Source organism: Microcaecilia unicolor, chromosome 1, assembly GCF_901765095.1.
Source record: "Microcaecilia unicolor chromosome 1, aMicUni1.1, whole genome shotgun sequence".
Lineage (NCBI taxonomy): Eukaryota > Metazoa > Chordata > Amphibia > Gymnophiona > Siphonopidae > Microcaecilia > Microcaecilia unicolor.
This window is the reverse complement of record NC_044031.1, coordinates 46,775,621-46,789,881: the sequence shown is the minus strand read 5'-3', so window position 1 is coordinate 46,789,881 and position 14,261 is coordinate 46,775,621. Positions and strand designations below refer to the sequence as shown.

The 14,261-nt window shown below is 45.0% G+C and overlaps 1 protein-coding gene across 1 annotated transcript in view; it reads left to right on the top strand.

Moving 5' to 3' along the window:
* The window catches only part of CCDC12 (coiled-coil domain containing 12), a 105,046-nt gene that overhangs the window by 71,560 nt on the left and 19,225 nt on the right, over window positions 1-14,261 (top strand). Inside the window, exon 3 of the mRNA XM_030196863.1 lies at window positions 9,936-10,015. Coding sequence (XP_030052723.1) covers window positions 9,936-10,015 — 80 coding nt within the window. The remainder of the gene's footprint in view (window positions 1-9,935; window positions 10,016-14,261) is intronic.

Sequence of the window (14,261 nt, the reverse complement as noted above, 5' to 3'; positions counted from 1 at the left end):
GATTCATATTTGCCTCTATTGCTGTGCCTTTGATCTTGGAAAAAAAAAGAGACCCCTCAAAAGCAAAATTGAAGTGAGACACTTTGCTAGGGTTCAGTAATAACATCTGGTATAAGACCTTGAGATACGGAAAATGGTTTTAATGTGGATTCTGTTGGTGTTACTTTCACAACTTATGTTGATAGCTAGAAACAATTTTAAAGTTGTACATTATAAAATGTATTAATTTGGAAGCTGATGATGTGAGTGAGGTTCCAGTTCAGAAAAATAGTAAACACATTCCTATCAAAGTCAGTGTGAAACCGAGGTGAGAAGCTTTTGACCTCTCTGTGTTCATCGGGGCCTGTTCCTTGCTGCTGGTGTTTACAGTTGAAGAGGGCTTGTTAACTCGTTTGTGGCAAAGCATGTTGTGCTTCTGAAAACGGAAAAATAATAGCTGATAATTGGTAAGGTTTCTATTTGTATGACCACAAACTGAGCAACGTTCTCATCTTAGTTGCTTCCTCAACCTTTTAACACATGAAGGAACATTTTCTATATATGAGATTGCCAAGTTTGTTGGTCAGTTAGTTGGTTGGAAACCAGGGTGATTCGGCTGTCGTTGGTGGCCTTTCTTAACCTCCTGTCAAGCAAGGCGGTTCAAGTTCTCTCGGACAGTTCGATGGTAGTAGCGTGTGTCAATTGTCATGGAGGCACCAAGAGCTATCTCTTGGTGCAGGAGACGGCACTGCTGCTGCTGGCCTGGGTGGAGGTTCATCTCCTCGATCTCTTGCGGCTCATGTGGCAGGAGTAGAAAATATGCATGCCAACTTTCTCATCAGGCATGTGCTAGATCTCGGAGAGTGGTTCTTAGGGAATGGTGCATTTAATCTGGTGGACTGCAGGTGTGTGTGTGTGTGTGGGGGGGGGGGGTTCCAGTCTTGGACCTGATGACCACCTCATCCAGCGCTAAAGTCCCGTGATTCTTCAGTCATTGCAGGGATTCTCAACTGGAGGGCCTGGATGCTCTGGCCATCCATGGCTATCTGAAGGCCTGCTGTATGTCTTTTCCCTGTGGCTTTTGATAGGCAGGGTGCTTCTCAGGATCAGTTGGCACAGAGGTCCGGTGGTTCTGATTGTGCTTGATTGGCCTCGCAGACCTTGGTACGGGGATCTGGTTTGCCTTCAGGTGGAGGCTTCTTTCTGACTTCCCATCTCAGCGGATCTTCTGTCCCAGGTTCAGTTCGGTAAGAATGGTCTTGATTGGTTTCGTAGTTGAGGCCGTGGAGTCTGGTGGTTGTTGGTTTTTGGTGGCAATTCCCTTCATCGTATATATTTAAAAAGAAATTTAAAAAAATTGGAATTGACAAGGTGATTTTATTTATTGCAGAGAAGTTTTGATTTTATATCCTGGGCAGCAGCATTTAGTTCCCAGGGTTAGCTGTTTGCTTTTGCATATGTGTATATGTATGATTAAAAATTCTTAAAAACCAAAAACGGAAGGTCCCTTGTACTAGCACACAGGGATCCTCACCTACACTGGTGCCTATACACTGGTTGCCTAGGACCAGGAACTGACATTTAAGTAGCAAACGGGATTAATAGGTTAGCAGAGAAGCAACTGCTAAATTGTTTTCCAGCTTATTTCAGAAGTGTTTGCACCATTTGACTGTGCATTAAGAGGTTCTTGAAAAGCTTCCATGAAGTGTGTTGCTAAAAGTAGCACTTCAGCATGAAGGACTCTTTAAAGCTTTGTGACCTGCAGTTATTTCTTGAGCTGTCCCATTGGCAGTTTTTAGTTTAAAGTTTGTAAAAATCTCTCTCTGCCTCCTCTGATTTCAGTGTTGTGAAACTAAGAGGTAGATGCACTAAACGTTTTTCATCGTTAAATGAGCCCTCAGGGAAGAATTTCCTATCCTTTCCATGCACTTAAGCCTATTTTCCGACGACAGTAGCAGCTAACGAAAACGGAATGGAGATGAGCAATTAGTGTGAAAACCCCATTGAAACGACATGCACTAACCTTTTCCGATTGCCTTTACGCAGGAAAAAGGCAGGAAAACTAACGAGAGGTCTGGACCTCTCGTTAGGACAGCTCCGTGGCAGGAAAAAGTGTTAAGTGAAAAAATAAACAAACTTTGAGCCAATCCCAGCGCATTAGCAGAGCTAAAAGCGCTGTGATTGGTCCAAAGGACCTCAGAAAACACATAAAAAAATAAAAATAAAAAAAGGATCGGGAGGGGGCAAGGGCGCTCATCAGGAGCGTCCTGTACGGACGGCCTTGCCCCCCCCCACACTTTCCGCCGCTCCCCCCACCCGAAAAAGCAAACTTCTAGAAGCCCCTGCCCCCCTCCCTTCCTCACTACTCTGTCACCTCAGCTCCGCCTCCCGACATCCTCCGTCCGTGCCCCGCCCCCTTTTGGGGTCGTCTCCGCCATTCCCCTCCTCCATCGGGCCCCCCTTCCTCTTACCGGGCCCGTGCAGCGCCTCTCTCCTCTGTCCGAAGGCGCTGCACGGGCAAGAAGAACGCTGAATCAGCTGATGCCTGCCTTCGCGATGGGCGTCTTTCTCCTCCTGGGCCCGCCCCGTCTGACGTCAGTAACCTACGTAGGTTACTGACGTCAGACAGGGGCGGGCCCAGGAGGAGAAAGACGCTCTATCGAAGCTAGGCGAAGGCAGGCATCAGCTGATTCAGCGTTCTTCTTGCCCGTGCAGCGCCTTCGGACAGAGGAGAGAGGCGCTGCACGGGCCCGGTAAGAGGAAGGGGGGCCCGATGGAGGAGGGGAATGGCGGCGACGACCCCAAAAGGGGGCGGGGCGCGGACGGAGGATGTCGGGAGGCGGAGCTGAGGTGACAGAGTAGTGAGGAAGGGAGGGGGGCAGGGGCTTCTAGAAGTTTGCTTTTTCGGGGTGGGGGGGAGCGGCGGAAAGTGGGGAGGGGGCAGGGGCTGCTAGAATTTTGCTTTTTCGGGGTGGGGGGAGCGGCGGAAAGTGGGGAGCAGCGGGGGGGGTGGGGGGCAAGGCCGTCTGTACAGGACGCTCCTGATGAGCGCCCTTGCCCCCTCCCGACCCTTTTTTTTTATTTTTGTTTTTATTTGGGAGCCATGTGCTTGCGATTTGACTGTGTTTTGACTGTTTGTGGCATGCGCAGAGCAGCTAACATAACGCTTGGCTGCTCTGCGCATGATTTGGGGGCCGATTAACGATGTGTATTGTGATTCTTTGATACATTGTACGTTTCACTACCGATCTCAGCATGTGTGACTTTTTTTTTTGGTGCATGTTTCGTTATTTTAAAATCGTTAGGGACTTTAACGATTTAGATTTTTTTACGTTTGGTTGCTGCATCTGCCTCTAAGTACACTGGGCCCTTGTATCAAGACATAAGAGCCCCCTACAGGCATCTTATTAACAGGTACATGAGACAGCTGAAGTGTGAAATGTGGGAACTGGATATTTAGAGATGGGAAAGGGCACCACATAAGAGAGAACTCATCTCTCTATAGCAGGATGAGAAAGGAAGTATAAGATTAAAGGGAAAACCAAGGCTGAAAGATAGTCATGTTTTCCACAGGACAGATCTATCACATCAAATATCCAGGCGTCTTGGTGGTAACAGAGCTACACTAAACATTCAAGGTTGTTTCTAAGGAGAGGATGACATCTGCTGGTCTGGAACACCATACAAACAAATGCCTGTAACAGGGAGCAAACCAAGAACTGCCCGTGAAACACGGAATTTTGTTTGGTCATTATTTCCCCACTGATGATTAATCAGGAATTATTTTATGAGTTTATGGCTTTTAGTACAAAGTATCTGTCAAAATGGAAAGACTGATCAGAAATGGTATGCTGTAATCAGGGAAAGGACTAGGAATAGGTGTGTGATTTGTATAAGACACATGACAACTGAGTTTATGATGACTTCAGATCTTGGGTGGGGATAATTAAAGATGCCCTTCCTACAGCCAGGAGGCTAAGGAAAGCATGCTAGAAGATACAGCCATGGTATGTTTTTCAGCAAGGCAATAAAACAAATCTTAATCATGTACTTAAAAAAAAAAAAAAAAAAAAAAAAAAGGCAAACCAAAGCAAGTGGATCAAGAATGAAACACATTTGAAGTAGCCCATCATTAAGACTTGGGCATGACTTTATATGGGAGACATTGGTAGATCATGAGGCTCATTTTTAAAGCGCATGTAACTTTGTTAGTCTATGTGCTTTGAAAATGAACGCCTGTATCTGTCAGTAGGCTAGCAGCAGCTGTTTAGTTGGGTAAGGGCGGCATGGGGTATGTGTGCATATGTGGCAGGTGCAATGGTGTACTTATACCTATGGGAGGAGTGTTGGTGTGAATATGTATCTGGGAGGTTGGTGCCTGCAGTTGTTTGGGGAATTGCAAAGTGTGTGGCTGGTGGAAGGGAAGAATAAGGTCAGCTTCCAACCAGCCAACACTTGTATTACGGAGCACTGAGAGCCAGTTAGACTGACCATGTACCTGCTGTAATTTTCATGGTACATTGTAGTGCACAGGGAAACACAAGTGGGGCATATATCCCCATCTATGCCAAGTATTTTCTATAGACCTGTTGCTGACTGAGGCAAAGAAGATTCTGATCCCCCTGTAGGTCTCTCTTCCTACTGCCAGGGGTTGCTGTTCTTTATTTCAGTGTGATTTTTGTGGCATGCCCAGCTGTGCTGATCCTAACAGTCGTGTACCTGAGCTACCTTACCACTAGTGCCAGGCCGTCAGGCCACATGTCATTTTTAAAGAATACAATGCAGCTGAATGTGAAGTTTTCAGAAGGTTGTAAAAGGGTAACCTCTTGCAAGAGAGATTTCCAAGGGTAAGCATGTTATTTACAGACAAGTTTGGGCAAGCAGATCTGCTTCACTTCTCTTTGGCTTCTCGTAACAAAACTTGTGGAGTAACACTTGAACGTAGAGTAAAACACTGCTTGTATGTGCACCATTATTGTGCGGGTCCGGATTATGCGTGATGGCAACAAGCCTCCTGATGATGCCGGATTTGTACATGGTATAATGCAGTAGTCCTTGATGCCTAGTGGTGCTTTTTGGCAACTTTTGCAAGAGAACTCTGGAGGAAGGCAGGAGGCAGCTGAATCCTTTTGCCTCTTTGGCTCTGGAAGAAGGAGGGCAGCGGCAAAATTAAGGCACGTGAGGATGAGATGTACTGCTGCCCTGCCGCTCCCCAACCTTTGCTGTCCTGTGCAGATGCCTAGCCTTCCTTTGACAGGGTCAGCCCTGTAAGTATGGCCACAGAAATGAAGTAGGTAGTTGTTGCTAGTTTATTTAAACTGTTAATTGAAATATTTACAAGTTTGAGTTCCCTAACATTGCTACTTGGAACATTTCCTGGCGTCTTAAACAGAAGGGCAGGAAGCATTGTTGCTGAATGCTTAAGAATCTTGGAGGTGTCAGTTTGGCATAATTGTAGGTTTTCTCTGACGCCCCCTCTCCCCCCACTTGCACAAAGCAGTTAGTGCTAGAGGTGTGTAATACATGACTAATGACTTGCTCTTAATCTGAAGGAAGCCTAATTAGTACATTTAATATTTTAATAGCACCCAGGGAAAATGTTTGATCCACAAGCTAAATCATTGATATGTATGAGCACTCTAAGATGCCTGCTTTCCTCCCTTGGTACAAGCTTTATAACAATGTTGGTTGTATACATTTCTGCATAACAAGAGTTGCTTTTTCTTATAGGAAACTAGGCAAGAACTGGAATTAGCTGGTGACACTAACCAGCAGTAGGGCAGTTTAATAAAAGTCTGATGTTAAACATCAGAGTTATTTAAAAATGCTCAATGACAACACAGTGCACTCTGGCCTGGTATAGGAAAAGACAGGAAGCGGAAGAGTGGGCATCAAGTGCACATGAAAAGTGTGAAGCAAGGGTCATATGGCATTCTGTAGCACATATTCATAAATGCAAAGGTGGTGAGTCTCTCAATTAAAAGGAAACTCTTGAATGAGAGGACATAAGATGAAGGTGAAAGGAGATACTTGGGAGTAGCCTGAGGAAATACTTCTTCACCAAATGGGTGGTGAATTCGAGGAATAGCCTCCCAGTGGAGGGAAGACTGTATCTGAATTCAAGAAAATTTGGAACAAGCACTTAGGATCTCTAAAGGAGAGGAAGGGAGAGTAGATAGTATGGCTGGGTAGACTGGATAGGCCATATGATCTTTATCTGCTTTCATTTTCTCTGTTTCTATCCTTTGCCCATTCAGCGAAATGAACTCAACTGGTTTAGAAAATGTTCTTTAATGTAGACCAGTGGTTCTCAACCCAGTCCTCGGAACACACCTGGCCATTCAGGTTTTCAGGATACATATGATAAATATACATGAGATAATTTGTGTACAAGTGAGGAAGTACATGCAAATTTATCTCATTCATATTCCCATCTATACCTACTTATCAGATCTCAGATGCTTCCGATTTAGGATTCTGGGCCAATCAATTGTGGGATACATTTAAACTAGGGCTGCATGTTAATCACGATTAACTGATTTATTATTAATTGTGATTAATTTTTTTAACCACCCTCCCTGTCTCCCTTCCCCTTCTGCACACCTGGTTCAGCATCTCTTCCTCCCCTCCTAGACTGCTGGTGACTCTCCTCTTCCCTCCTTTCCCGGTTTATCTTGTTTACCCATCCCGCCCCCTTCTGACACAACTTTCTGTTTTCAGAAGGTGGTGCTAGGTTAGAAGGAAAAGCCCAGTGAAGGCCTAGGCAGCATTTCAATACACTGCAAATAAGGTGAATGGCAAGGGGAGGGGAGAGCCGCCGTCCGTCTGGGAGAGATGGCAACCGCGGGAGGGAGGGGGGAATTGAGAGAGAATGCGGGAGGAGAGGCACATTTGAGAGAGAGAAAGAGAGAGTGAAGGCACAGGGGGTACATGAGAGAATGGGTGAAGACCCCCTCCAAAGCTACAGTACCTGTTCAACGGCTAGTGGGGTAGCTGAAGCCCCACCAGTTGACGAAATCCACTGCCTGAGTCACCCCCTTCCTCCTCGTTCTGTCTCAGGAGCGAGGAAGTCAGTGGGGTGCCTCCAGCCACCAACGCTTGCACTCCCCAAGCATTCTCAGTTCGTGCATGCTTAGGGAGTGCCAGCATCGGCGACTGGAGGTACCCCGCTGACTTCCTCGCACCTAAGGCAGCACCTGTGGCATATTGAGGTGGGGGCGGTCCGCCCCGGGTGCACGCTGCAACTTGCATGGCTGTTGGCTCCACCGGTTCCCCCCCCCCTCCTAAAACGTGAATAAAAATAGTACTCACCAGCCTGTATGACAGCCTCAGATTTTATAGCCAGGTTCATTAGAGCAGCATGCAAGTCCCTGGAGTAGTGTAGTGGTGGGTGCAGTGCACTGTAGACAGGTGGACCCAAGTCCATACCACCCCCTACCTGTTAAACTTGTGGTAGAAACTGTGAGCCCTCCAAAACTCACCAGAAACCCACTGTACCCACATTTAGGTGCTCCCTTCACCTATAAGGGCTATTGTAGTAGTGTACAGCTTGGGGGTAGAGGGTTTTGGGTTTTTTTGGAGGGCTCAGCAGACAAGATAAGGGAACATTGGTGAGATGTGTACCTGGGAGCATTTATATGAAGTCCACAGGAGTGCCCCCTAGGTGCTCCATTGCTCTCCTGGGATGTCTGGAGGGACCAGTGTGTTAAAAACGCTGGCCCCTCCTACATACCAATGACTTGATTTTCTCTGTTTTTTACTTGTACGTCTTTTTTCGAACGTGGCCTGAAAACATAAATGCACAGAGTACAAAACCTTGTTATAAATGGTATTTTAAAAAAATAAAAGAGGTTTTGAAAATGGTCATGTTTTCTATTCAGATTTTGGACATTTAGTGCAAAACGTCCACAGCCAGACTTAGATGTCATATCGAAAATGCCCATCTTTGGGTCTTTATAAAATCCTAGCAGGAATTCCTGTAGAAATAGTGCTTAGATTGAGAACAGATTTAAATGTATGTATGCCTTTTTAAAAATAAATGTATTTGTGGATAACAAATTTGCACAGCCATAAACAACATATCTTTGTATAGCATAAAATATTACAGTAGATTACCTGTACCAAAAATAAACTGCCACACAATGGCTCCTTTATAAACCTCCAATACCAAAGTGATAGTGCAAGGTCAACTGTTAGGTGCAATGCATGCTTTTTATAAAATATACATGTAAATCTCTGCTCTGCCCTTGTTCCACTCAAACTCCACCCTTGAGCATACCTACTGTACAAGTGTGCCCCAGCTGGCACTGTGTGTACTCTCAAGGGATGATCTGATTTTATAAAAGCCCATTTATCTGCATAAATCATTGTTCCACATTCAGAAATAGTTTATAAAATGACCCTCATAGAGCCAGATGTGATTTAGCAGAATGGAAATGAATGCTCAAGATCTGTGAGACTTTTTCAATCATGAACACATGGGCAGATGCATTTCGCTTGAAACTAAATGCAGAAAAAACTCAATGCCTGATACTCACTTCCCAGTACAACACGAATGAATTCACCGCTATAAACACACCTAAACTAAACCTTCCAATCTCAGAAACGTTAAAAATCCTTGGAGTCACTATCGACCGCCACCTAACACTCGAAACTCATGCAAACAACACAACCAAAAAGATGTTCTACTGCATGTGGAAACTGAAAAGAATAAGACCATTCTTCCCAAGATCCGTCTTTTGCAGCCTGGTGCAATCCCTCGTACTCAACCATCTGGACTACTGCAACTCACTTATACGCAGGTTGCAAAGAGCATATACTGAGGAAACTTCAAACGGCCCAGAATACAGCAGCCAGACTCATCTTCGGAAAACCAAAATATGAAAGTGCAAAACCCTTACGAGAGAAGCTACACTGGCTCCCACTCAAGGAACGCATCACTTTTAAAGTATGCACAGTAGTCCACAAAATTATTCACGGTGAAGACCCAGCCTACATGTCTGATTTAATAGACTTACCACCCAGAAACGCTAAAAGATCATCCCGAACTTTCCTCAACCTCCACTTCCCTAATTGCAAGGGCTTGAAATACAAGGCGCTGCACGCGTCAACCTTTTCTTACATGAGCACGCAGTTCTGGAACACACTACCACGCAACCTGAAAACGATCTACGAACAAACCACCTTCCGCAAACTATTGAAGACCCATCTTTTTGAGAAAATTTACGGAAAGAACCAAAACACATAAAGCCCACAATCACTGTTCAGTTATGCATCAATACAACCACTCCTGAATTCTCAGCCCCCGGAACCTCACCACACTCATACCTTTACTCACAGAAAATGTATACCAAGTGTTTTCCTGTTATTATATATTGCCCTTTTTTGTCTCCCTTGTTTCCTTCCAATGTTTCAGTGCTTTTTTCATGATTATACTCCTTAACGATAACTCTGACTCAAATAACTCATCACAATGTAATCCATAACCAAGTTGTAACAAATTGTATTTCCATGATTCATAATGTATTGTAAGCCACACTGAGCCCGCAAAAAGGTGGGAAAATGTGGGATACAAATGCAATAAATAAATAAATAAACAGTCATTGGCTTTCTCAGTGGGAACAAGTGATGGGGAACAGGTTAACAGTGCAGCTCAGAGTGTGAGGCAGGTCTGCTGCTGGTGACAGATCCGAGGATTTTGGATTCTGTTTTCATGTTAAGAGTGAAATGAGAATGCTGGAGATAAATACTACATACCACTGACTTAACTGACCAAGAACTTATATTAACCTTAGAAAGGAAATATTCTTTTAACTGTGCATCTTGTGGTGGTTAAATTACACGTAACATCCAAAAGGCCTCAAGCAGGAAATTGGAAATAACTGATCAGTAATAGTATAATTGGCTATTAGACCATTAACACAGGTTAACTAAACATGCTGTTCTCTCTTTTGTAGGGAGCTGAAGCTACGGAACTATGTCCCACAAGATGAGGTCCTTCAACAACGGCAGATGCCCCAGGCCAAGCCAGCCTCTGGTAAGTTCTCCTTCAATGCTCTGGGCCAGCTAGTGTGTAGAGCAAATCAGCACCTGGCGTTTTCTGTCGCTGCAGAATGCTACTCTCTTAAGCAAGATTAATCTCTGTTGTGAAGAAGAAATGTTTCAGTGCTTCTGATCAGGGGTACAAGAGGCAGAGTAGGGTCAGATATGTGATGCCAGTACTATGCAAATCTGTGTGGGAGACATGTTGAGGCCTTGTTTGGAAGACTGGTACTAGCCCTTAATTTGGGTAGTTGCAGTTGGCATAAGAATAGTATCTTAGTTCAGCCTTAAACTGAAGAACCTGTCCTTTCCATCCTTTGGCTAACTCAATTCTGGTATGTAAGTATGGTCCTTGCAGGGGGTCCTTCTCTCTTTCTGTTTCTTCTTCTTCCCCTCCCTTCCCTCTCTAAGCTGTCCCAGCGAAACAAACAAAAAATATATATATCAAAGCTACCTCTGGGTTAAAAAGAAAAGGGGGGAGGGAGGGTTTGCAAACTACTGTATAGAATTGAAGCACTGGGTCTTTTAATTTGATCTAGCGGGCAGAGCGACAAGGGAGAGGGAAGTGGAAGCAGCCCGAATTTATGACTGGCTTTTATATATTTTAAATATCCACTGAGTCTGCTAACTATAAAAATATTTCTAGGGATGTGGTTAGTCTGGAATGCGATTGGACAGAATGGTTTATTTGACATATTTTTATGAGTGAATAGTTTATAGTGAATAGAAGGGTGAATTTACTAGTTTTGCCTTTAATTGGCTATGTGGTTATGGAAAAATTAGTTAATTACCTGATCATTTTCTTTCCTTTAGTCCTAAAGGATCAGTCCAGACAAATGGGTTCTGACCATCCCCCAGCAGGTATAGATAAAGAACTTTAATCAGTTATGACTCGTAAGCTCCCTCACTTAGCAACCACACCAGTTTTTGATAACAAAGCAGTGAAAGGAAGTGACTTCCAGAGAAAAAACTCCAACCTCTAAATAGAAAAAGAACTATGAAATAAAGGCAAAACTTGTGCCTTAGAAACAACAGAATCAGAACAATACAAACACCCGAAATTACATAGAACCCAGAAAAAATGAAACCATACAGAAGAAAATTATCAGGTAATGAACTAATTTTTCCTTTCATTACATCCCAAGGGATCAGTTCAGACAAATGGGATGTACCAAAGCAGACCTTAAGAGGGGAGGGACTGTGATATCCCTGCAGTGAGAATCGTGGCCCCAAAGGAAGCATCTGCTTGAGCAGACACATCCAAATGGTAATGCTTAACAAGGAATGAGAATAAGATCACATCATTGACTGACAGATCTATGCCAACGAAATTGCCCTAGACTCTGCCAGCAAGGTAGTAATAACATCATCCAGTAACCCTTCTTCCTCAATTGCGCCCTCTCGAGCCAGGCTGTAAGACCAAAACAGGAAGGTTTCTCCATAAGTACTGGACCTTGGTGCAATAAACCCGTCTGTGGAGTAAGAGTCAACCAAGGAGCAATTTGAAGACGGATGAAGTCCATATACCAAGTACATCTGGACAAGTCTGGAGCTATGAGAACAACCTTCCTGGGATGACGTTCAATCCTGTGCAATGTCCCTCCCACGAGAGGCCATGGAGGAAACACATAAAGGAGGCTGTACAGCCAAGTCTGTACCAGTGCATCCATTCCTGGGGAGTCTTTCCTTGAAGCTGCTGTAGAATCTATGTACTTGTACAATGAATCTGGATGCCATGAGGTCCAGAACTGGAAGGCCCCACTGTGTGTAAATGATGCAAAATGCAGTCTTTTCCATTCCCCTGGTCTAGAGACACTCTGGTGAGGAAATCCGCTTGCGAGTTCAGTGAACCCGCTGTGTGAGACGCTGAAATTGGAATATTCAATTCTGCCCAGTGAAAAAGAAGAGTCGCCTCCGGGGTTAGAGATACACTTTGTTCCTCCTTGTCTGTCGATGTAAGACATGGCTATGACATTGAGAGCATGCACACTGACCTTCTGAGAAGAAAAGGTGCAAAGGCTAGTAGAGCTTTCTAGATAGCTCAAAGTTCTAATCTGTTGATGGACCAGGAAGCCTTCACTGTTGACCAGTGGCAGCGGCCCTGTGCAGAGTGATGGAGATAATGGGCTCCCCATCCGGAGGTGAGAACACACCAACTGGGAGTCTGTAAGGGCAACCCCCTCTGAGTGTGCGCAGGGAGAAGCCACCAAGTCAGACGCCTTCTGGCTTGAGGCGTCCACGGCACCAGCTGCTCGTAAGTCCCTGAGACCGGAGACCATCAGTTCAGCAGGGACAACTGTAGGGGCTGTATGTGGAACTTCACCACAGAGAACCTGAGCATAATCCCACGCCTGCAGGCAGGGAAGAGAGAAGCCTGAGAATCTGCTGTTTGAGCTATGACAGAACGAAGAGTCTCCATGTGGAAGTGCAGCACTCTGAGATACTTGTTCAACCCTCTGAGATCCAGGACTGGGCAAAAAGAGTCTTCTTTCTTTGGGATGACAAAATAGATGGAATATCTCTGCCGGAGGAATGAGCTGAATGGCCCCCAGTTGCCTTAAAGAGGCTAAGGTAGTTAGCACTGCCCAGCTCTTTTGCAGAGCTGCCACTAAGGGACAGCATGAAAAGAGCTGCGAGTGGCTTTGAAAATTCTAGCTTATAGCCATGGAGAATGATATCAAAGACCCATTGGTCTGCAGTAATGGTGGTATGCGCCTTGTGAAAGTGGTTAAGACCCCCACTTATATCTACGTACAAGGAGTGAACTTCAACCCCTTCATTGTGAGGGCTGCGAAGAGGGAGAGGTTCTTGAGGAAGCGGAAAAGGGCTTCTTGCTTCCTTGAAAGGAAGACTTGAGTTTCAGGAAAGTGAAGTTTTTGAGAAGAAGTAGTATCTTTCCCTGGTGTACGCCTCTGCGCTTCTCGAAAACGAGACTTAGCTGCCTGGAGATGAGGCTTAGGCTTGTCCTCAGGTAACTGCTGGACCTTGGAATCTCCCAGGTCTTTAACAGTCTTCTTCAAATCCACACCAAAGAGTAGTTTCCCCCGAAAGGACAACTTCAGATGAGATTTGGATGCCATATAAGTTGTCCAATGTCTCAACGAGAGCCAGCGTTGTGCCAAAATGGCAAAGGCCATACCCTTAGCTGATGCTCGGAGAATATCATAAAGAGTATCTGACAAAAAGGACAAACCCCACCTCTAGGGTAGGGAGAAAGTCTGGAAGTGAGTCCAACGTGGACAATTGTTGAATCCACGATAGAGAAGCCCTGGCTACAAAAGAAGAAGAAATTGCTGCCTGAGAATTTAAAGCAGCTAGTTGAAAGGCAAGCTTCAAGGAAGCCTCAAGCTTGCGGTTATTCATTTCCTTTTATGCAGTGCCACCTTCAACAGGGATAGTGGTACATTTAGCAACTGCCATAATAAGGGCATGCACCTTAAGCAGGGCAAACTTCTCTAAATCAGATGGCAGAAGGGAATATAATTTGGGCATATTGCAAGACACCCAGAGGTTAGAATCAGGGGTCTCCCATTGAGCTGCAATAATCTCTTGCATAGCCTCATGAATATGGAAAGATACAGAAGGTCTCTTAGTACCTGTCATAATAGATGGAGCAGGACAAGATGACTGAGAAGCAGGGGAAGAAATGATTAAAGCCTCCACAGATTCTGTGGTCAACAGAGACAACCCCACTCTCTAAAACAGCCTATCTACTGTAAGATCATCACACCTGTCTGCCTCTGAAATGTTCAAGTCAGGGCTATCAGCAGAACTAGGACAGTCAAAATACACAGATAAAACCTCCTCTGAGTCCCAAGGAGGAACATTCTCCAAATCCTGCAAAACGGAAAATTTTCATTTATTAGGAAGCTGCTCCTGAAAAGCAACATGAGGGGAAGAAGGAAAGGCAGCTTGAGCTGACTGTAATAAAATGGCCTGATGTAATAAAAGAAGAAATTCAGATGAAAACAGCAGGGCAGAGACTTCTACCCCGCAAAACCAACATCCTGGGCCATGGTAGTGGGCGAGGAACCAGCTGACCAAATGGCTGCTGAAGCCTTGCGGAGCGCAGGAGCCATTGGTGCTGAGCCCGCCAAAATTGCCATTGGAGTGGGGCCGGATTCAACTCCCATAGATAGAGTACTGACTGCCAAAGTTGGCAAAAGCGGCATGTCCACAGAAGTAAAGCAGAGTATGCAGGAACCGGTAGCTGAGAGCTTACCCCCCTGCAGCTTGCACAA